General features: G+C 49.0%; 1 protein-coding gene across 2 annotated transcripts; it reads right to left on the bottom strand.

Moving 5' to 3' along the window:
- Positions 1 to 6,673: 6,673 nt before the first annotated feature.
- LOC310746165 (multiple myeloma tumor-associated protein 2) lies at positions 6,674 to 23,745 on the bottom strand. Of its 2 annotated transcripts, none has more exons than XM_083579987.1 (9): positions 23,686 to 23,745; positions 21,301 to 21,498; positions 20,522 to 20,672; positions 20,231 to 20,276; positions 17,462 to 17,544; positions 14,305 to 14,377; positions 13,156 to 13,235; positions 11,413 to 11,559; positions 6,674 to 8,956 (listed from the first exon to the last, which is right to left on the bottom strand). In XM_083579987.1, the coding sequence occupies exons 2-9, from the start codon at positions 21,392 to 21,394 to the stop codon at positions 8,614 to 8,616; spliced, it is 1,017 nt and encodes a 338-aa protein (XP_083436113.1). In that variant the 5' UTR covers positions 21,395 to 21,498; positions 23,686 to 23,745; the 3' UTR covers positions 6,674 to 8,613. The 2 variants fall into 2 exon arrangements, with proteins under 2 accessions (XP_083436113.1, XP_083436112.1); XM_083579986.1 differs by having other exon boundaries at positions 23,575 to 23,696.
- Between the last annotated feature and the right edge of the window lie 115 nt (positions 23,746 to 23,860).

Genomic DNA, 23,860 nt, shown 5'->3' with positions numbered 1-23,860 from the left:
TCTGGGGTGTGCGGGGAACCCCCGAAATAACTCAGCGAGGACCGAGCATGCTTAGCGGAGGGGAAATGGAAAACCAGGTGGGAGAAGGAATGGAACAGAGCATCTCGCAAAAGGATGTGGCTGGCTAGAACACCAAGCAGGCTAACTCTGCCTTTGTTTTGCAGGTCACACCAGTACATTAAGCTGCACCCAACACGTGTAGATGCAGAACTTAAAAGGAGTAGCAGACCCATTGAAATGATCATTACTAACCTAAGTAGGTTTGTGAATTCCAGTGGGAATTCTCTGAATGGGATGAGCATAGGAGACAACCCATATGCCCATCAGGAAAATATACACACACATTTTGTGATCAGGACTGTTGCAAATGTCGCAAGTTGCGGATGAGATGACAGGACAAACTGGCAGGGAGTGTGTGTGTGTGTGTGTCACCCATCTCATTCTCTCCAAAGCAGTTCTGTGAACTCCTAGCCCCGATGTGCCCCAAGGAAGTGGGTCTGGTTTTCTGACAGTGTATAGCTTCCTTTCAGCCTCCAACAATGGAGTGGGGGCTGGGAAGGTGGGCTTGTGAACCCATCACTCACAAGCTCAAGGGCTGCAGGGACTCTCACCCTTTGGAGCTGAGGTCTTTGTCCGAACAGAGACCCGTCAGAATCACTTCCTGACCTTTGAGCTGCATAAAGTATCTCGGCATTGATTTATGCATGAACTGAGAATGGGATGGGGTTGGGGTTGGGTGGGTGGAAGGGGGAGGGAGGGAGGGAGGGTTAAATTATGTCACCATTACTTCTTGTAAACTGAGTGCTCTGCCCAGAATGCTTTGCCCAGACCTATCAGCGTAGCAGTACAATAATGTTTTCTGCAAGCTTACTTACACCAGCCAAAGAAGTCATCAGTGGGCAGGTGTTTAAGTATCATGAACCACAGAATGGCGATCTGCAGCAAGTTAGGCAGAGATGAAGCGCGTCGGAGGAGCGTTGGAGCAAAGTAGAAAAAGACAAATTCGCCTTCTCTTGAGGACTCTTTGCAACCCAAGAAACGTTGGAGAGCTGTTAAAGTGATTAGAAGCAAGGGAAACAGGTTAATACTTTAATGAGCCCTATACAGCCTAGGACCCTCGTACCTACGGGACCGCCTCTCCTGGTATGTCCCACAGAGGACCTTACGGTCTTCAAAGAAAAACATCTTGGAGGTCCCGGGCCACAGGGAGGTTAGGCTGGCCTCAACCAGAGCCAGGGCTTTTTTGGCCGTGGCCCCGATCTGGTGGAACGCTCTGTCACAAGAGACTAGTGTCCTATGGGACTTGACATCTTCGGCAGGGCCTGCAAGACAGAGCTGTTCCACCAGACCTTTGGCCAAGGCACAGTCTGACCCCCTCCTTTGGTAATCCTCACAGAACTCTAGCCCAACGGTTGCCATTAATTTGATTCTGAATTGATTTTAGAATGCTGTGTTACTTTTATTGTTAGATGCTCTGAGCCCGGCTTCAGCTGGGGAGGGCTGGATATAAATAAAAAATTATTATTATTATTATGAAATTGATTTTATTGGCTTGTTGTGATATAGGAACAGTAGGAAGTTTCCTTATACTGAGTCATCAAATCATAGAATTGTAGAGTTGGAAGGGACCCCAAGGGTCATCTAGTCCAACCCCCTGCAATGCAGGAATCTCAGCTAAAGAATCCATGACAGACGGCCATCCAACCTCTGCTTAGAAGGACTAGTCCATCTAGCTTAGTATTGTCAACACTGACTGGCAACAGTTGTCCCAAGATTTCCAGCAGGGGACATTCCCAGCTCTATATGGAGAGGCTGTGGATTGAACCTACGACCTTCAGCATACAAAACAGTTACTCTACCACTGGTCCACAGCCCTTTCCCTGCGACGTAACGAGAACGCTCAACTATATAATGCTGGTTGGGGCTGATGGGAGTTGACAATCCCAAACATCCAAAGACTTAGGGATGCAGGAGGCTGCTTTCCAGTCAGTACACCTCTAGACCAGGGATGGGGAACTTTTGACCCTGCTGATATCACTGGACTCCAGCTGCCATCGGCCCCAGACAGCGTGGCCAATAGTCAGGGACTGTGAGTCGAGCAGCATCTGCAGAACACCGAGTTGGCTAACTCTCAATTGCAGAAGTCAATGCACTTCGCAACTACCCAAACTCTGAAACGATTGCGAACTGCCCTGCTCTGAATAAATAAAAAAATTAAAAAATTGTCCAGTAGCACCTTAGAGACCAATTAGGTTTCTTCTGGGTATAAGCTTTTGTGTGCCTGAAGAAGTATGCATGCACATGAAAGCTTATACAGTCATACCTCAGGTTACAGACACTTCAGGTTGCGTTTTTCGGGTTACAGACCCACTGAAACCCGGAAGTACTGGAATGGGTTACTTCCGGGTTATGGCGGTCACACATGCGCAGAAGTGCTAAATTGCGCTTTGCGCATGCGCAGAAGTGCCGAATCGCAACCCGCGCGTGCACAGATGCGCCACTGCGGGTTGCGAATGCTGCGGGTTGTGAACGTGCATCCCGCACGGATCACGTTCACAACCCAAGCATCCACTGTACCCAGAACAAATTTAGTTGGTATCTAAGGTGCTACTGGACAATTTTTTTAATTTTCTATTTATTTCGACTGCGTCAGACCAACACAGCTACCTACCTGAATCTACCTGCTCTGGTTAGACTAGAAAGCAGAAATCGACACTGAGATTCCTGCATTGCAGGGGTTGGGCTAGATGACCTTTGGGTTCCCTTCCAACTCTCCAGTTCTGTGATCTCAGCTCAGCCCTCATCGCCCAACTTCCAAAATGTGTGTGCTGCTTCCGTTTTTTGCACTTTTACAAGGGCTGTGATTTCACAGTGGCTGTTTCTTTTCCCGCAGCTAAAGGCTCGGCTTCTTTCTCTCTCTGCCCAGGGGCTTATAACCCCCAGGCAGGGCCCATAAAGCTTGTTTCTCACTGGTGACCCCCCTACTTAACACATAGGTGAGAGGGATCCTCCCTTCACCCCGCTTTTGTTATGCAGGGTTAGAGTTTATTGAGCTATTGTTCGTCCTTCAAGAGGGTTTTTCCACCTCGTCCCCATTTCCTTTCTCAGGAAACTCAGGCCCCAAACACACCCAGAGTGAAGCCAAAGAAATATGTTTTTAAGAGCGAAGCTCATTCCATGCATTTACAGCCCTGCAAGCATCCCCTTGTAAAGTAATTGGGCAGTTTGTTTTTTTAAAAATACATTCTCTTCCTCTAAGTGCATCCTAACTAAACTGCAGAAGGTACCCAAGACTGAGCAATGAAAATAGGTATCGATTTCATGGAGTCTCAGAAAATCAGGGCTATTTATATCCATCCACCACCCTGCCCCAGTAAATATGTTGTTGTTGTTGTTTAGTTGTGTCCGACTCTTCATGACCCCATGGACCAGAGCACGCCAGGCACTCCTGTCTTCCACTGCCTCCTGCAGTTTGGCCAAACTCATGCTGGTAGCTTCGAGAACACTGTCCCACCATCTCGTCCTCTGTCGCTCCCTTCTCCTCGTGCCCTCCATCTTTCCCAACATCAGGGTCTTTTCCAGGGAGTCTTCTCTTCTCATGATGTGGCCAAAGCATTGGAGCCTCAGCTTCAGGATCTGTCCTTCCAGTGAGCACTCAGCCCTGATTTCCTTCAAAATGGAGAGGTTTGATCTTCTTGCAGTCCATGGGACTCTCAAGAGTCTCCTCCAGCACCATAATTCAAAAGCACCAATTCTTCGGCGACCAGCCTTCTTTGTTGTCCAGCTCTCACTTCCATACATCACTACTGAGATAACCATAGCTTGAACTATATGGGCCTTCCCAGTAAATATATCTTGTCCTTTTCAAGTTGTTCCCACCACCCACCTCACCTTCTCCCAGGCTCAGTGCCGAGTTGGGAAAAGTTAAGTGCTAACGGCATCCCTGCAAGGAATCCTGATGAGAACTGCAGTTGGTGAACAGTGCCGGGAGTTGTTATGAGACGCCTTACAGTGCTACAGTTCCCAGCACCCTCAACAAACCACTTCCCACAATTCTTTGGGGAAATCCAAAGTGGCACGCGAGCGCTTCAAAATGCAGGGTGTGGCTGAGGCTCACGAGACGGTTGCCAGTACAATCCTATACAAGTCTACTGAGCTGAATAGGATTTACTCCCAATTAAGCAGGTAATAGGGACGCGGGTGGCGCTGTGGGTTAAACCACAGAGCCTAGGACTTGCCAATCCGAAGGTCGGCGGTTCGAATCCCCTCGACGGGGTGAGCTCCCGTTGCTCGGTCCCAGCTCCTGCCAACCTAGCAGTTAAAAAGCACATCAAAGTGCAAGTTGATAAATAAGTACCACTCCGGCGGGAAGGTAAACAGCATTTCCATGCGCTGCTCTGGTTCACCAGAAGCGGCTTAGTCATGCTGGCCACATGACCCGGAAGCTGTACGCCGGCTCCCTCGGCCAATAAAGCGAGATGAGCGCCGCAACCCCAGAGTCGGTCACGACTGGACCTAATGGTCAGGGGTCCCTTTACCTCTACCTTAAGCAGGTAAAGGGCAGCAGCCTCAATGTAGTTTGAAGTCACAACTTCTAACCTGGAAACTCTAACTCAGGGTTAGCCAATGTGGGGCCCCTCCAAAGTTAATTGGTTTGCAGCTCCCAGTATCTCTGGCTGGTTTCCATGCTGGCTGGGCCTGATGGGAGCTGCAGTCCACTACTACTACTATGGGATGTGGGTGGCGCTGTGGTCTAAACCACAGAGCCTAGGGCTCGCCGATCAGAAGATCAGCGGTTCGAATCCCCGCAACAGGGTGAGCTCCCGTTGTTTGGTCCCAGCTCCTGCCAACCTAGCAGTTCAAAAGCATGTCAAAGTGCAAGTAGATAAATAGGTACCACTCCGGCCGGAAGGTAAACGGCGTTTCCGTGCACTGCTCTGGTTCGCCAGAAGCTGCTTAGTTATGCTGGCCACACGACCCGGAAGCTGTCTGCGGACAAACACCGGCTCCCTCGGCCTATAGAGCAAGATGAGCGCGCAACCCGTCGTCCACGACTGGACCTAACGATCAGGGGTACCTTTACCTTTACCACAGAGATGGGGATATTTTTTGTGCCCAAGGACCACATTTCCTTCTGAGCAGCCACACATACCAGTAGCAGGCAGAACCAGAGGCAATAATGGCAGAGAAATGTTTTTCGTTTTACTTTTCTTCAGAAGGCTGCAATCTTCCTTCTTCTTTTTAAATCTAAGCTTCAAATACAGTGGTACCTCAGGTTACAGACTCTGCTAACCCAGAAATAGTACCTCGGGTTAAGAACTTTGCTTCAGGATGAGAACAGAAATCACACGGTGGCGGCGGGAGGCCCCATTAGCTAAAGTGGTGCTTCAGGTTAAGAACAGTTTCAGGTTAAGAACGGACCTCCAGAATGAATTAAGTTCTTAACCCGAGGTACCACTGTAAGAACAAAGACAAAAAACCCTGAGCCTGCTTTGAGGCAAGTGTCCTGAGAAGTCTCCATCCAGGCTAGCATGAGGCTAAGAACAGAATCATAGAGTTGGAAGAGACTGCGAGGCCCATCTAGTCCAAGCCCCCCAGTGCAGGAACCAGAGCCCAATGAAACATTCCAGCAAGGCAAAGACCCTCGAAGAGTGAAGCAGGGGTCAGTGGGGTGTGCGGCCTAGAGAGATTTCCAAGGGCCAAAAACGCCTGGCTGGACCCTGGCCTGAGGTTGCCCCTCCCTGACTACTGCTCTCCACCAGCCACAGTGAGGGGGAAAGCAGTGTGGTGTAGTGGTTAGGAGCGGTGGACTCGTAATCTGGTGCACCGGGTTCGCTTCCCCTCTTCTCCACATGCAGCTGCTGGGTGACCTTGGGCTAGTCACACTTCTCTGAAGTCTCTCAGCCTCACTCACCTCACAGAGTGTTTGTTGTGGGGGAGGAAGGGAAAGGAGAATGTTAGCCGCTTTGAGACTCCTTAAAAAGGTAAAGGGACCCCTGACCATTAGGTCCAGTCATGGCCGACTCTGGGGTTGCGACGCTCATCTTGCTTTATTGGCTGAGGGAGCCGGCGTACAGCTTCCGGGTCATGTGGCCAGCATGACTAAGCCGCTTCTGGCGAACCAGAGCAGCGCACGGAAACGCTGTTTACCTTCCCGCCAGAGCGGTACCTATTTATCTACTTGCACTATGACGTGCTTTTGAACTGCTAGGTTGGCAGGAGCAGGGATCGAGCAATGGGAGCTCACCCCGTCACCGGGATTCGAACCGCCGACCTTCTGATTGGCAAGTCCTAGGCTCTGTGGTTTAACTCACAGTGCCAACCGTGTCCCCTTGAGACTCCTTAGGGTAGTGATAAAGCAGGATATCAAATCCAAACTCTTCGTCTTCTTGCCCTGTGCCACGACTCACCTGTCTGTGCAAGCAGCAATAGCGTGAGAAATCACATGGCTACCCACTTGCTACCTGCAAAAGGCAGCAAGCAGCCGCCCCCTCCCTGCTTTTTCACCTTTTTAGTGCACCGCAACTCCAAAGGAGGAATACGAGACACTCGCAGGGAGACACACCCTGCTTACCACATCCTGGATACCCAGGTGAGCAAAGCTTAGGAGGGGACAGAGGTCATCCGGGACACAAAGCAACGGAATAAATAAATTTCACCAAGTAAAATGAGGTTTTGAGAAGCTGGAAAGAAGTCCGGGCGTTACACACAACTGTCTTCCTCTCTCTTTAAAAAATGGTTTCATTCATTTTACAATACTTGGCGGAACATTATATAAACCTAAAAATACCGTAGAGATAGAAAGAACACCAATGGCAAGATACAAACAGCTGGTGGCACGGCAGGGCGATTTTAACAAACCGGTTTTACAAACGCTAAGAAAATGGTCCAGTCCCTTCTTCTCTTGGCAGAGAGAAATGCAAGCAGCCAGTTCTAGATGCTCCTGCTGCGACTGCTTGTGTGTGTCGAGACCCGGCTAGTGTTGGGGCAAAGCCACAGAGCAGCCGTCTCCCAATCCCTGCCATCTCGTTGCTGCTTACCTAGACAGGGCTGGCAGGAGAGAATGGCAAGGCTGTGTGGTTACACCGAGGTGAGGGCTGGACTGGCAGAGGTGAATCCACTGGCACATGCATGGCGCCCACCTTGCTAGCGCCCCAGCTCTGCCCAGGTTATGCGGTCATGGCGGCAGTGTGGGAGGGTGGCTCAGCCCCAATACAAGCATGGCTGCGGGAGCTGGCGATCCAGTGATCTTTTGCAAACCTTAGGGAACGAACATTAGGCAAGACCCTCTTTAGAGTACTTTGCCGCGGAAGTGAAAGGAGACAACACGCTTTGGGCTGGGGCAGGTAACCGAGTAACCCTCCTGCAGCAAAACGAAGGACTACCTGCTCTTTTAAAGACTAACTGCAGATCCACACCAAACATTTAAAGGACACCCAATGCACATTTAAAGTACTGTACATGTCTATTTGTTTTTATTATAAATAAAATACTGTACATGTTTTTCCCCCTCGACTCCTGGGAATCGTAGTTCCCTCCCTCACAGAGCTGCTACAATTCCCAGCATCCTTAACAAGCTGGTTCCCAGGATTCTTTGGCGGGAAGACATGCGCTTTAAATGCGCATCGCATGCACTTTAAAGGCAGGGTGTGGATCTGTCGTTAACACTTTTATTGTGTGGCGTATTGGGGGCTCCTGGGCCAGAGCCCCCTTTGTCAAGAGTTATACGAAGGGATCGCATCAGTGGGTGTGCCTTTTTCAGATGCAGGTACATAGCCTACATGCCGAGGGGGCCATTTCATGCACCTGACAAAGGTTTCAGCCACAATAAATGCATTTAGTCTTCAAGCTAGCACAAGATTCTTTGTTGCTGATGCATAAGGAAGCGATCCATATGCATCAACAAAAAGGAACCTGGGTGGCTTAGAATCCTACTTTTTTATGTCATATACTACTACTACTACTAATAATAATTTTATTATTTATACCCTGCCCTTCTTACTGGGCTGCCCCAGCCACTCTGGTCTGCTTCCAACATAATAAAAACACTGCAAACTAGGCTTCATGAACTTGAGAGGGGTGTTTCTGCAGCAGTACAGCCTCTGAGATGTACTTAATTCTTCTTACTTTGATAAAGCATTCTGATCTACCCCACACAACCCTCCTAACAGTTGTTGTTGTTGTTGTTTTGGACTGAGTGTATGTGTGTGTAACACATCAATATAATGTCTGCTTTTTACATTTCTCCTATGGTTTCGACACATGAGCTGCTCTGGACACTTATCGCCCCCCTTTTGAAAAAAACAATGTCCGAAAAAGAGCTCTGTGCAACTCAAAGGTTTCGCTCCTAGCGTTTTAAAACCCTTGTCGGAAGAGTTATCAATTCAACTGTGCTACTTTTTTCAAAGTTTAGGCAGCTGCCTAAACTCTGAGGTGCGTTTCTCACAAACCCATTTAAGGTACAAACGTTTATTGGTGGATTTCTGACTTCCTGCTAGACTCCAGAACGACCTCTGGGAAATTTGCATTAGCCGTGACTTAGATCCAGTTAGCAGCCAAGGAGAGAGGGGCCCAAAAACAAACGCTGCAGCCTCTTTGGTTTCACACGAAGGCTCAGTCGTCAGAATCTGTGTCGTGCCTCCTCTTGGCTCCCTGAGATGTGGGGGACCTGCTCCTCCGCCGCTTGTGGGGCCCGGTGCTTTTGCCCCTAGGAGACGGGGACCGGCTGCCACTTCGACACTCCCTCCTTCCACGGCTGGGGGCCTGTGTCTTTGTGGCTGGTCGGCTGCCGGGGGTCCCTTCCTTGATGCTGGTAGAGGACGCTGGGCTGCGGCGCCACCTGCTGGGTGGTTTCTGTTCTTCCTGGGCGGGTGATGAATGGCTGTCACCGCGGCTGGCTCCAGCCTGCCGGGAGGATGATGGATGGCGCTCGGGAGGCGAGGCGGGTCGCCTCTTTCTGCAAGCATAGAGGAGAGCCGGGTCAGATCATCAGGACGCCCAGTGGTTCCCAGGGAAGCACAGAAAGGGTCAGAAGCAAGAGAGGGAGAAAAACTTCAGCCTGCAAGCAACGTGCTTGCAGGTACTGTTTGCAATGAATTAAAAGCATGCACCTCTGCTTCCTAGGCTGCAAGAAAAACAGGAAGCTGTCTTAAACTGGGGGCACTGTGAAACAGTGGTTCCGCTCCTTCCTCCTGGGCCGTGTCCAGAAAGTGGTGTTGGGGATGAGTGTTCAGACCCCTGGGCTCTCACTTGTGGGGTGCCTCAGGGCTCCGTCCTCTCCCCCATGCTTTTTAATATCTATATGAAGCTGCTGGGAGAGATCATCAGGGGGTTTGGGCTGGGTGTTCATCAATATGCGGATGATACCCAGCTCTACCTCTCTTTCAAATCAGAACCAGTGAAGGCGGTGAAGGTCCTGTGTGAGTGACTGGAGGTGATTGGGGGATGGATGGCGGCTAACAGATTGAGGTTGAATCCTGACAAGACAGAAGTACTGTTTTTATTGGACAGGGGACAGGAGGACTCCCTGGTCCTGAATGGGGTAACTGTGCCCCTGAAGGACCAGGTGCGCAGCCTGGGAGTCATTTTGGACTCACAGCTATCCATGGAGGAGCAGGTTAATTCTGTGTCCAGGGCAGCTGTTTATCAGCTCCACCTGGTACGCAGGATGAGACCCTCCCTGCCCGCGGACCATCTCACCAGAATGGTGCATGCTCTGGTTATCTCCCGCTTGGACTACTGCAAAGCGCTCTATGTGGGGCTACCTTTGAAGGTGACCCGGAAACTGCAATTAATCCAGAATGCGGCAGCTAGAATGGTGACTGGGAGTGGCCGCTGGGACCATATAACACCGGTCCTGAAAGACCTGCATTGGCTCCCAGTACATTTCTGAGCACAATTCAAAGTGTTGGTGCTGACCTTTAAAGCCCTAAATGGCCTCGGTCCAGTATATCTGAAGGAGCATCTCCACCCCCATCGTTCAGCCTGGACACTGAGGTCCAGCTCCGAGGGCCTTCTGGCGGTTGCCTCATTGCGAGAAGTGAGGTTACAGGGAACCAGACAGAGGGCCTTCTCGGTAGTGGCGCCCACCCTGTGGAATCTTATTTTTAAAAGACATCTGAAGGCAGCCCTGTTTAGGGAAATTTTTAATATTTAATGCTGTATTGTTTTTAACACTCAACTGGGAGCCTCCCAGAGTGGCTGGGGAAACTCAGCCAGATGGGCAGGGTATAAATAAATTATTATTATTATTATTATTATTATTATTATTATTATTATTATTATTATTATTATTAAACTGGGTCAAGTAGCATAATACTGCCCACACTGACTGGCAGCATCTCTCCAGGGTTTCAGGAAGAGGACATTCCGAGCCCTACTTAGAGAGGCCGGGGATTGAACCTGTGACCCTCTGCATGCAAAGCAGATGCTCCAACTCCTGAGCTATGGCCCTTCCCTCAGAAGAGGAAGTTATCCCAGATGTTCTCCTGCTCTTACAACCTGTAGTAAGGCAGAATATCTCATGCCATGGGCCATGTCGATTCTGCAATGGAAAAATGCTTGCCAACACACCTTTCAAGGAAAGAGCCAGGGTGGTGCAGTGGTTAAGGTGTTGGGCCAGGAACTGGGAGGCCAGGGTTCGAATCCCTGCTCACCCAACAAGCTCACTGGGTGACCTTGAGCCTGTCACTGTTTTATTTCGTTTTTTATAAAAGTGCAACATTACAGTATCGCTCGCTAGCTCCCCAGATTTTCCTTGTGGCTTTCTAGCCATTTGGAGTGGCCCCAATTCCTCCTCCAAGATTTATCAGTAAAGGGGAAGAGTGTAGCTCAGTGGGTAGAGCGCCTGCTCAAGCCATGGCATCTCCAGGTAGGGCTGGGCAAAGATAAGGTAAAGGTAAAGGGACCCCTGACCATTAGGTCCAGTCGTGGCCAACTCTGGGGTTGCGGCACTCATCTCGCTTTATTGGCCGAGGGAGCCGGTGTACAGCTTCCGGGTCACGTGGCCAGCATGACTAAGCCACCTCTGGCGAACCACACGCACGGAAATGCCGTTTACCTTCCCGCCGGAGTGGTACCTATTTATCTACTTGCACTTTGATGTGCTTTCAAACCGCTAGGTTGGCAGGAGCAGGGACCGAGCAACGGGAGCTCACCCCGTCACGGGGATTCGAACCGCCGACCTTCTGATCGGCAAGCCCTAGGCTCTGTGGTTTAACCCACAGTGCCACCCGCGTCCCTTGGGCAAAATTACCCTGCCTGAAATCCTGCCACTCAGTGTAGACAACGCTGAGCGAGGCGGTCCAGGCGCCTGATTCAGAAAAGGGCAACTTCCTATGTCTTGCCAAGTTCTCCTAACCTAGCAGTTTATGGAAGACTTACGGCTGTTGCCAATGAGACCCACTGAGTTACCTCTCTCTGTCGTCTGGAGAAGAGGAGGCGGAAGAGGAAGAATCTTCTCTTCTTCTACGATGCTTCCCCTTCTCTTTTTTCGTTTCTTTCTTGTGCTTCTTCTTCTTCTTCTCTTTCTTCTTTTTGGGTTTCTTGCTGGGCTCTGGCCTGTATGGCAAGAGAGTAATAGACAGAATATCTCTCTCTCCCCCCCCCCCAAACCAGCTCAAGATACAGAATCTGAGCAGCTTCTAGAACTGGAACATGCTCCAATCCTCAATCGGCGGCAGGTGAGTTCATGGTACACTCCCGATAGGACTATACCACCCATTTGATACCCGCTTACATGCCAAAAGCTCCTTGCGCATGAATCATAGAATTGTAGAGCTGGAAGGCCCTCAAGAGCCATCTACAGTGGTACCTCTGAATACGAACGGGATCCGTTCCAGAGCCCCGTTCACATCCTGAAGCGAACACAACCCGCATCTGCGCGTGTCGCGATTCGCCGCTTCTGCGCATGTGCGTGGTGTCATTTTTGAGCGTCTGCGCAAGTGCGAGCGGCGAAACCCAGAAGTAACACATTGCGTTACTTCCAGGTCACAGCGGAGCACAACCTGAAAACGCTCAACCTGAAGCAACTTCAACCCGAGGTATGACTGTAGTCCAACCCCCCTGCAATAGAGGAATGTTTTGCCCAATGTGGGACTTGAACTCATGACTCATGAGATTACGAGTCTCATGCTTTACCAACTGAGCTACCCCATGGAGCGCCCCTCGCGCGGGGCAGCAGGCTGCTATCCGCAGCCTAGGCAGCCCTGGGGGAACTCTTCTGAAGGCTGGCGGCGGGAGAAGGGCTTTTCTTCCCACCGCCAGCCTTCAGAACAGCCTTCTGAATGTTGGCGGTGGGGAGGAAAACCTTCCTCCCACCGCAAGTCTTCAAGACAGGTCCGGGGACAGAGGAGAAGCGCTGCACGCCTTCCCCTCTGTTCCCGCACCTGTCCTGAAGGCTTGCGGTGGGAGGAGGGCTTTCCTCCCCACCGCCAACATTCAGAATGCTGTTCTGAATGTTGGCGGTGGGGAGGAAAAACCCTCCTCCCACCGCAAGCCCCGGGAACAGAGGAGAAGCGCTGTGCGCCTTCTCCTCTGTTCCCGGACCTCCCACCGCAAGCCTTCAGGACAGGTCCGGGAACAGAGGAGAAGGCGCGCTGCACTTCCCCGCTGTCCCCGGAGATTTCCCTATGGGCTTTCGTCTTGCGAAGCAAGCCCATAGGGAAATTCGTCTTGCGAAGCCGCTAAAAAATCGGAAAACCCTTTCGTCTTGCGGGTTTTTCGTTTAGCGAGGCATTCGTCTTGCGGGGCACCACTGTAACCTATTAAACATTAAAAGCTTCCCTAAACAGGGCTGCCTTCAGATGTCTTCTAAAAGTCTGGTAGTTGTTTTTCTCTTTGACATCTGGTGGGAGGGCGTTCCACAAGGTGGGTGCCACCACCGAGAAGGCCCTCTGCCTGATTCCTTGTAACCTCACTTCTCGCAGGGAGGGAACCGCCAGAAGGCCCTCGGAGCTGGACCTCAGTGTCCAGTCACAACGATAGAGATGCTCCTACAAGTATACTGGATCGAGGCCAGTATTAGATTATCTGGTGGGAGGGAGTTCCACAGGGCAGGCACCACCACCGAGAAGGCCCTTGGGGTCTCTTCCAGCTCTACAATTCTATGATCTCCCTAGGCCCGAGAGACAAGAGGACGCCTGGGAGGTTTCTTACTCTGCGGCTCCCGTTTCCTCTTCTTTATCCGGTTTCTTTTTGGTAGCCGAAGCCTCTGGACTGCTTGCTGTTCGATGGTGCTGGGGTTTTAGAAAGAAAACAAGTCACAAGAATGAAGGAATCTTGGCCAGATCTAGATAGATGCTTATTGGAGGAGAGAGCAGCTTTTCCCAATGGGAAGAGCCCTTCTGCTCAGTTTATGCAATCTGGAAAGTCAAGCAGCAAAGCTTTTGCTGGACTATATCATAATTTCAGGCTGGAGGGGGAAGAGAGATGCATATTTTAACACTCCCACAGGAGTGATAATCTCTACACTGAGAAAAGTGGCATGCCTGCAAGAATGAGGTCATCTTAGCATGCAGCCCAACACACTCAGCTTCTTTTTCCTAAGTTAAAAGGGAGAATTCAAACTGACACCCAAACAGCCTGAAGTGATGAAGTCCATGGTTTCCAGTTCGGGTGCAGAAGGAAACTGTGGTTTGCAGTAACCTTTATCTATTTGGGTATCACAGCAAATGACCATTACAGTGGTACTTCGGGTTAAGTACTTAATTCGTTCCGGAGGTCCGTTCTTAACCTGAAACTGTTCTTAACCTGAAGCACCACTTTAGCTAATGGGGCCTCCTGCTGCTGCTGCGCCGCCGGAGCACGATTTCTATTCTCATCCTGAAGCAAAGTTCTTAACCTGAAGCACTGTTTCTGGGTTAGCGGAGTCTGTAACCTGAAGCGTATGTAACATGAAGTGTATGTAACCCGAGGCACCACTGTATTGTGAACATATTGTAGTTTGCATATGTTATGTTTAGCTTTGGAGTTTGCGGGCTTCCTCATGGGGCGTAATATGCCCTGAAAAGTAGTCAAGAATCTAGAAATAACGACAAAGGGAACAAAAAAGGGAGCCTAACGAAATGTGATCACCCAGCAGATACAACAGTATTTTGTGATTCCTATACATGTGTTTCAAGCTGCATGCTTTTAGATTTCTTAATCTTCTGTACACCACAGTGGGCGTTTGTCAATGGAAAGGGGAAACTGGTCTATTTTAGGAATATACAGACAAATGTAGAATGGGGTGCTGGCCAGTGGCATCTGACACCTTTAAGGTGTGCCTCACTTTCCAGAGGTGGAGAGGGAATGTCAATAACTTACCGTGAAGACTGAAAGGCCCATTTTGGCAGCTTCTTTGTCTTCTTTGGAAAACATCATCCTGCTCGCGTCACACCTGGAAGGAAAAGTTAGAGTGAGATATTATCATCGTTTCTCGTTCCTTAATCGGTTCCTATGAAGCAATATAATTTCATTTATTTAACAAAATTTATATATCGCTCTAATGTTAAGAAAACCTCTAAGTGATTTACAAAAAATATTTTTTTGGAAAACATTAAAATTCTCAATATATATAAAAAAGTTAAAAACTGATTACTTAAATGCATTCAAAAGATGATTGAAATCAACAGTAGCTAAAAAGGGGTAAACCTCTTGTGACTTCTACATGTAACTGCTCTGGGCTCCTTTGGAGGGAGCTGCAGGGTAATGTCTCTAATAAATAAAAAATAAATACAGTGGTACCATGGTTCCCAAATGCCGAAAACCCGGATGTGTTCCAGTTTTTGAACATTTTTCACAAGCCGAACATCCGATGCAGCTGTTGGCTATTGATTCCGGGATGCCCGCACCAATTACCGTATTTTTCGCACCATAGGGTGCACCGGACCATAGGGCGTACCCAGTTTTTAGGGGGGGAAATCAAGGAAAAAAAATTCCCCCCCCAGCCCCAAAGAGCAGCGTACAGGCTGCGCACAACCTCTCCCTGCCGGAGGGGTTGCGCGCAGCTATGGAGCAAGCCAAAGCAGCAAGCGGGATGGATCCCGCTCGCTGTTTTGGCTTCCCCTTTAGCCCCGTGCAGCCTCTCCCTCCCGGGAGAGGCTGCGTGGGGCTAAAGACTCCATAGCCCCGTGCAGCCTCTCCTTGCCGGAGGGGTTGCGCACAGCTATGGAGCAAGCCAAAGCAGCAAGCGGGATGGATCCCGCTCGCTGTTTTGGCTTCCCCTTTAGCCCCGTGCAGCCTCTCCCTCCCGGGAGAGGCTGCGTGGGGCTAAAGACTCCATAGCCCCGTGCAGCCTCTCCTTGCCGGAGACGCTGTGCAGGGCTTTCCTGGCAGGTGGGGGGATTCACCCACCTCCCGCAAAACCGGCAGTAGCCGCGCAACTCCTTTAAAGAGATTGCGGCTTCTCCTGGCTTTTCTGGGAGGTGGGAGAAGGGACTGATGCGGCCAGTCAGTCCCTTCTCCCTCCTGTGGAAAAGCCCGCAAGAGTGCACGGGGCTTGTGTGCAGCTCTTGGGGGCTTTTCCCGCCTGCCTCCCCCCTGCATTCGCTCCATAGGACGCACACACATTTTCCCTTGCTTTTTAGGAGGGGAAAAGTGCGTCCTATGGTGCGAAAAATACAGTAGCAGCCGCGCCTTGGTTTTTGAACATTTCAGAAGTCAAAAGGATGTCCGGAACGGATTAAGTTTGACCCTTTTGTTTTTGCTATTTATTTTGCTTTTTGGTTTTTGAGGCTTTTTCGGTTAATTTGTTTTTGTGACTGTGTGGAACCCAGTTCAACTGCTGATTGATTGATTGTGTGACTGCGGAAATGGATAAAAGCCCCCCATCCAAACAATGACTATCATCAGGGCAGGTAAGAAAAAAATAATAATTTTAATTTTTTTTCATCTACAATACTGTCTTATTTATTTTCTAGCACAGTCCATTGATTATTGCTTTCATTTTATAGATCAATGGTCTCATTAGATAATAAAATCCATGTTAAATTGCTGTTTTAGGGGTTGTTTTTAAAAGTCTGGAACGGATTGATCCGTTTTGCATTACTTTCTATGGGAAAGTGCAACTTGGTTTTGAAACACTTTGGTTTGGGAACGGACTTCCAGAACGGATTAAGTTTGAGAACCAAGGTACCACTGTAAACAGAATCATAGAACTGCAGAGTCGGAAGGGACCTCAAGTGTTTAAAATGGAGCTTTCCAATTTTTTCATACCTTTTAGTCATGCATCACACAGTGATTCAGTTTTACTATCAAACCGGAGGTTAAACTAGCCCCTTTCCAGCCTCGGGAAAAGCGCGGGGAGTGTTTGCATAACAAACCTACACACTGCAGCCGACACACTAACGTGTTTGGTAAGCTCTGGTTTAAAGACTAAGGGAGATGTACACAGAACAAGACATGCACACGGTGTAAAATCTGCAGGAATAGCCATGCCACTTCCAAACACAATAAACACACGAGACGTAAGCGGCTGTGTTCTTAGATAAATAAGGTATACTATTCATAGTATCAAATTATAAATTTCAACGGAAGTAACTCATAAAGTTCAACAAACGAACAAAGCAGAAGACCCAGTGGATCAGATCATTCTTTAGTCAGTTCATGTATAAGGTCCATCTGTGTAATGGTTTCTATTCCATTTGTCTGTTCGTAAAGTCCAAAAAATCCACATGAAAGGTTGTTAGGTAAAGGTAAAGGGACCCCGGACCATTAGGTCCAGTCGTGGCCGACTCTGGGGTTGCGGTGCTCATCTTGCTTTATTGGCCGAGGGAGCCGGCATACAGCTTCCAGGTCATGTGGCCAGCATGACTAAGCCGCTTCTGGCCAACCAGAGCAGCGCACCGAAACGCCGTTTACCTTCCCGCCAGAGTGGTACCTATTTATCTACTTGCACTTTGATGTGCTTTCGAACTGCTAGGTGGACAGGAGCAGGGACCAACCAAATAATGGGAGCTCACCCCGTTGTGGGGATTCGAACCACCAACCTTCTGATTGGCAAGTCCTAGGCTCTGTGGTTTAACCCACAGCGCCACCCGCGTCCCTCATGAAAGGTTGTTACAGTTCCACAAAATCCTTACAGAGTCTAGACAAGGATTACAGGACAGTGGATCTTATGGCATAATAGTAGCAGCTACTATGTGTAAAGATTTTGTGGAACTGTAACAACCTTTCATGTGGATTTTTTGGATTTTACGAACAGACAGATGGAATAGAAACCATTACACGGATGGAGCTTATACACGAACTGACTAAAGAATGATCTGATCCACTGGGTCTTCTGCTTTGTTCGTTTGTTGAACTTTATGAGTTACTTCTGTTGAAATTTATAATTTGATACTATGAATAGTATACCTTACTTATCTAAGAACGCAGCCGGTTATGTCTCGTGTGTTTATTGAGTATGCTTCCAAACACAAGACAGACAAATAATTGGTCCTTTGAGAGGGCCACTTGAGTCCATTGCAGCAGCAGCAGCTACCTCGAACTCCCCAGGCCCAACACACGATCAACCGCCTTCTCATCACGCTCTGCTCCATCACGTTTGCAGACCTCGGCAAGATCCTGCAAAGATATTTGCAGACAAGGTATTAGAGGACACCTCGTGAAGCACCCTGGGATCTCCAGGCGAAGGGCGGCGTACAAGTCTAATGAATAATATAAATAAAACATTAATGAAGCAAGAGCACAAACTTGCGCACTGCCGTGGAGTTGCTACAAGTTTGAGTTGAAGTCACCCTTCCTCCTTTTAGATCAGGCATGGCCAAACTCAGCCCTCCAGCTGTTTCTGGACTACAACTCCCATCATCCCTAGCTAACAGGACCAGCAGTCAGGGATGATGGGAACTGTAGTCCCAAAGCAGCTGGAGGGCCAAGTTTGGCCATGCCTGTTTTAGACCCTTTTGCAGCATTCTCAACGGTAGATGGAAGGTGGGAAGCCAGGCATTTTTTGCCACAGTTTGGGAGGAGAGCCGGTTGCAGGACCCTGGCCTGGCTCGCTAGCTGGAACCTCTGTAATGCTAGCACAGAGACAACCTCGTATAGAATAGAGTGGTGACCGAGGGCCACCTTCCCTGATCGGTAACCTTCCAGGGGCCGCATGCCAGAGGCAATAGCGGGCAGAGCAATGGATGTGCAGTAGGTGAGCTTACATAGACACACACCAGCTGTCTATCCAAACATTCCAGAGGAATTAATGGACTTGGGCAAAAACATAAAGTGCAAAGCAGCAAGGGGTGGCTGCAGCAACTGGGAGGGTGGGAAAGTTTCTTTTTTATTATTAAAGTTATTACGTTACATTGTCGGACATTGTCATATTACATCACAAAACTTCTTATACTGTAATTTTCAACCTGTATGTATACTTTATATACATCAAGGAAAAAACAAACAAACCAAAAAACCAAAAATAAAAAGCTATTCCAAACTTACTCCGAAATCATATATATACCAACACTTTGGACTTCCTGTCTATCCCGTTGTATATTCCTTTTTTACTCTTATTATTGTATATTTCTTTACATTTTATCTAATACATTCCTATATCAATATGTACCCTTGGTCTTGTTTCTCAGCTCAGTCTCTCTCCAACGTCAATCGAATGCTTGCATAGATAGTGAACTTTTACTGTATTTTTGAACATACCGTATATTTTCAAAATATATGTTCAAGATATAAGATATATCTTATATCTATCCCACTTTCCCATAAATTTTTGTTTTGAGTTGCCTCTCAGGCTGTTTGTCAGCTGTGCCACTTCAGCAAATTCTTGTAGCTTGTTATGCCAATCTGTAATTGTCAGGACTTCTTCTTCCTTCCACCCCTTTGCCACCAAAGTCCGGGCTGCAGCCATAGCATATACAGTGGTGCCTCGCAAGACAAAATTAATTCGTTCCGCAAGTTTTTTCTTCTTGCGAGTTTTTCGTCTTGCGAAGCACGGTTTCCCATAGGAATGCATTGAAAATCAATTAATGCGTTCCTATGGAGACCGCTTGCCAGGCTGGCGGTGCGGAGAAGGGCTTTTCTCCCCACCGCAAGCCTTCAGGACAGGTCCAGGAACAGAGGGGAAGGCGCGCAGTGCTTCTCCTCTGTTCCCGGGGCTTGCGGTGGGAGGAGGGTTTTTCCTCCCCACCGCCAACATTCAGAACAGCATTCTGAATGTTGGCGGTGGGAAGGAAAACCCTCCTCCCACCGCAAGTCTTCAGGACAGCCATCCAAAGGCTGGCGGCGGGAGGAGGTCTTTCCGCCCCACCGCCAGCCTTTGGAGCAGCCTTCCGAAGGCTGCCAGTGGGGCGGAGAGACCTCCTCCTGCCGCCAGCCTTCGGAGGAGCCTTCCGAAGGCTGGCGGCGGGAGGAGGTCTCTCCGCCCCACCGCCAGCCTTCGGAGGAGGTCCGAGGACAGTGGGGAAGACGCGCTGCGCTTCCCCGCTGTCCTGGAGATTTCCCTATGGGCTTTCGTCTTGCGAAGGAAGCCCATAGGGAAATTCATTTTGCGAAGCGCCTCCAAAACGGAAAACCCTTTCGTCTAGTGGGTTTTTCGTCTTGCGAGGCGTTCGTCTTGCGGGGCACCACTGTAAAAAAACCTCCTTCAAGGCATTTGGGATGTCCCTGCCGACAAAACTTAACAGAAATGCCTCTGGTGGGAGAGTTTCAAGCGCCAGGCAGAGAGATTGGGAGGGCTGCATTGAGTCTCTGTGCTCGAGGATCCCTATCCCTTTCCTATAGAGCAGGGACGTCCAACTCCCAAGAGACTGTGATCTACTCACAGAATAAAAAACTGGTAGTGACCTAGGTCAAAGTTGTTGAGCTATTTTTAGGGAGGAAAGTCCCTTTTTTTGTGGGTTTCAGTCAAAGTTGTTGAGCTTCTTTTAGGGAGGAAAGTCCCTTTTTTGTGGGGTTCAGGTCAAAGTTGTTGAGCTTTCTTTTCGGGAACGGAAAACGTCGAAATTGGAGGAAAGAGAGAAGTTGCTCACCGAAAGAAAGTCCCTTTTGGGAGGGGGAGTTCAGGTCAAAGTAGTTGAGCTTTCTTTTTGGGAGAAGAAAATGTCGAAATTTAGTAAAGGAGGAAGGGGAGAAGTTGCTCACCAAAAGATCACTAAAAAAAGAAACAGCCTCACAGTGACAATTCCATTTACCTTTTTCATGTATGTATACTCTGAGCTTCGGGATCAAGCGTGTTTACATGCACATAAACACACACACACACGTTTTCCACACAAACAAATATTTTTTAAAATATATATATAAATACCTCTTTGCTGAGTCCTGTCGGCTGCTTCTTCACATTCTTATAACCCCTTAAAAGAAATACAAATGAGAGTTACAAAAACTGGCAGAGGTGAACTAGAAAACCAATAAAAATTATTTGGATAAATATATACATCGGTATAAAATGGGAAAATATTCTCTCGGCTTTGATGATCATGGGGATAGAAGGAAGGATAGCTCTTCTCAACTGGGTGAGGGAGTGTTCATGTCACACCCAGCTGCTGTTACACCTGTGGGCAGCAAACATAGCCAGGTGACTGTGTCTAAGACTTACAAGGCTGCCATCATGGCCTCCTCTTCTGCCCGCCGGACAGCAGCTAGCTCATCCTCCCGGGAGAGAGGTGCGTCACCTTTCTTCCCCTTGGCGTACCACGTGAGATCCTTCCCCTTCTGCCACCGGCCTACGGGTGCCATCAAGGAGTTCCCTGCACATTAAAAGGAGAAAGACAAATGGAAACAAAACTCAGAGCAGGACTAGAGAGTGCGTGACTGCTGAGAGACCTCTAACAAGATGGAGGAGTTTGGACTTGATATCCCGCCTTTCACTCCCCTTAAGGAGTCTCAAAGTGGCTAACAATCTCCTTTCCCTTCCTCCCCCACAACAAACACTCTGAGTGAGGCTGAGAGACTTCAGAGAAGTGTGACTGGCCCAAGGTCACCCAGCAGCTGCAGGTGGAGGAGCGGGGAAGCGAACACGATTCACCAGATTACGAGTCCACCGCTCTTAACCACTACATCATGCTGGCTCCAGATGATGCAAAGGTCCAAAGCCCAGGCTGCTTCTGTTCACATTTTGGCTGTTTTGCAATGAGTGTCCTCTCCCGGCACCTCTGCCATACCAAAACCCTTCAGATTGTGGCACTGAATTTCATCTCCTCTTTATTGCAGAGGAGGAAAGAGGGGAGAGACAGAATGCCCTGCTAAAGGCCACAGAGGGCGATATTCAAACACAGGACGTCTCACACAGACTCATAGTCATTTCAGCACGTAGCTGATGGTTGGAGCTAGCTCAGCCTTCAGTAGTCAAAAGACAGCAGAGGGTCATCTCCCTACCTAGGTAGTTTTCCCTTTGTTTGTCCGTCTTTACATCTTCCCAGTTAAACTGGTCCTGCCCTCCTCTCACGCCCCCTCGGGACGAGCCAAACATGGTGATAGACAGGAGAGAACGAGCCCGGAACGTCTTCTTTCCTTCCTTTCTTTTAAAGTAGAACGCCAATCCTCAGGGAGCGTAAGATTCCAGTCCTCAGGCGCCTGGACGTGGAAAACGGAGAAAGCAACAGGCTTAAGAAATGTTTCAGTTTTAGTATTCTGTTGTGCTTTCAAAAGCGGCTGTGACTTTGCTCATTGTATTTGTGTGGACTTAAGTGACAGAGCCCGGGGAGATGTGAATTATAAGCTGCAAAACTTCTATACTGCCTGAGTGGGAAGAGACAGCCCAAAGGCCACATTCCTTTCTAAGTAATCTTTCGGAGGTGGAGGTCACATAATAATAAATAATAATGATAATAATAATAATAATTTATTACCGGTATTTCCCCAGCCACACTGGGCGGCTTCCAACAGAATATTAAAATACAATAACCTATTAAACCTATTAAACAATAACCTATTAAACATTAAAAGCTTCCCTAAACAAGGCTGGCTTCAGATGTCTTCTGAAAGTATGGTAGTTGTTGTTCTCTTTGACATCTGGTGGGAGGGCGTTCCACAGGGCGGGTGCCACCACCGAGAAGGCCCTCTGCCTGGTTCCCTGTAACTTGGCTTCTCGCAGCGAGGGAACCGCCAGAAGGCCCTCAGTGTCCGGGTAGAACAATGGAGGTGGAGACGCTCCTTCAGGCATACCAGTGGTGGGGCGTACCAGAGGCAAAAATGGGAGGAGCAGCCAATGTTAGTTCGCTCCCATGTGCTTAACCTTCCTCCATCCATGCGAGCCAGAGGCGTCATCAGAGTTCAAGGGCAAATTTCAGCCAGACCCATATGCCAAAGGAGGGTGCCAAGTGGATCTGGTGAGGTGGGGGCAGCCTTGGAGGGTCTCAGGGGTCAGATCCAGAGACCCAGGGAGCCACTTGTGCCCCTTCCCCTCAGGCCAGAGATTCCCCAGCCCTGATCCATTCACTTGGCTGAATACTACTCTGAAGAAAAATAGCTGTCCATCTTTGGACAGTTCAGGACACCTTACATACATTCATGGCTGTTAACTAGAAGGCTGGTAGTTCAAGCCCACCCAGAGACGGCTTTGGGCAGAATTCCTGCATTGCAGGGGGTGAGTCTAGAGGACCCCCGGGGTCCCTTCCAACTCTGCAATTCTATGATGTAAATGAAATAATGTATCATATAATAACTGGGTTTGTTTGTTTTTCCAAGGAGGCCAATAATCAAAACACGCTTACTCTGGATAAATTAACACAACAGGCATTCCAAGCCGTAGAAAAGCGACACAACCCCCAGTACAAGTCACAAAGTGCCAAGCTACATGCCACAGCTAACGATGATGCAAGATGGATCTTGTGTCTTTAGCAAACCTTTACAAAGAGCCCAAAATACAGTCCGGCCCCCCAAAAAGTCTGAGGGACAGTGGACCGGCCCCCTTCTGAAGTCGGTATCCGTAGCATCGCAGCCTAACAGCACGCCTTCCTGGGAGTAAGTCCCCAGCAGGGCTTGATTTCGGGCAGACTGCATGGATAGATAGATAGATAAAGTGCTTTTTTCTGGGGTACGCATACCCCTAAAGATTCTGTGAATCTTTGTACTTTTGTCCATTTACTGTACAGTGGTACCTCGGGTTAAGTAATTAATTCATTCCGGAGGTCCGTACTTAACCTGAAACTGTTCTTAACCTGAAGCACCACTTTAGCTAATGGGGCCTCCTGCTGCTGTTGCGCCGCCAGAGCCCGATTTCTGTTCTCATCCTGAAGCAAAGTTCTTAACCTGAAGCTCTATTTATGGGCTAGCGTAGTCTGTAACCTGAAGCGTCTGTAACCTGAAGCGTATGTAACCCGAGGCACCACTGTATTTATTTTTCCCGATCTGAACTATAAAATTGTGGTTTTCTTGAGTCGAGTACCCCTGAACATTTTTTTAGAATAAAAGACCACTGGATAGATAGACAGACAGACAGCACCGTTGGAAGGGACCCTGTGGTCATCTAGCCCAACCCCCCAGCAACGCAGGCGTAACCATAGCTGTCAACGTTCCCCCTTGTTTAAGGGAAATTCCCTTATTCCGAATAGGATTCCTCGCAAGAAAAGGGAAAAGTTGACAGCTATGGGCATAACAGGTAAGACAAATGTACATAAATGCACGCGATCCACAGCCCCCCCCCCGTACCTTTCCACACTCCGACCATGCTCTTAACTGTCAGCCTCCCCCCCTCCCACTTCTGCAAGCAGAGCAACTCCTCCCCCCCGCATCCAAAGCCTCCCCCACTTTGCGACTCACGTGCTGCCTGCAGAACCCGTTTCCTGCAGCAACTTCCGCAAGCTTCGGGAGACACCATCGCGCCGCGTGTCCGTGGGGGGGATACGGGCCGCACCAAGTTGCTGGGAGGGGGGTTGCAAACTCTCTTTAGCAACAGATAGGTAGCCGTGTTGGTCTGCCATAGTCAAAACAAAAA

Source organism: Podarcis filfolensis (assembly GCF_964270895.1).
Source record: "Podarcis filfolensis genome assembly, chromosome: 12".
NCBI lineage: Eukaryota > Metazoa > Chordata > Lepidosauria > Squamata > Lacertidae > Podarcis > Podarcis filfolensis.
The sequence above is the reverse complement of the archived record's forward strand: the minus strand, read 5'-3'. Positions and strand labels throughout refer to the sequence as shown.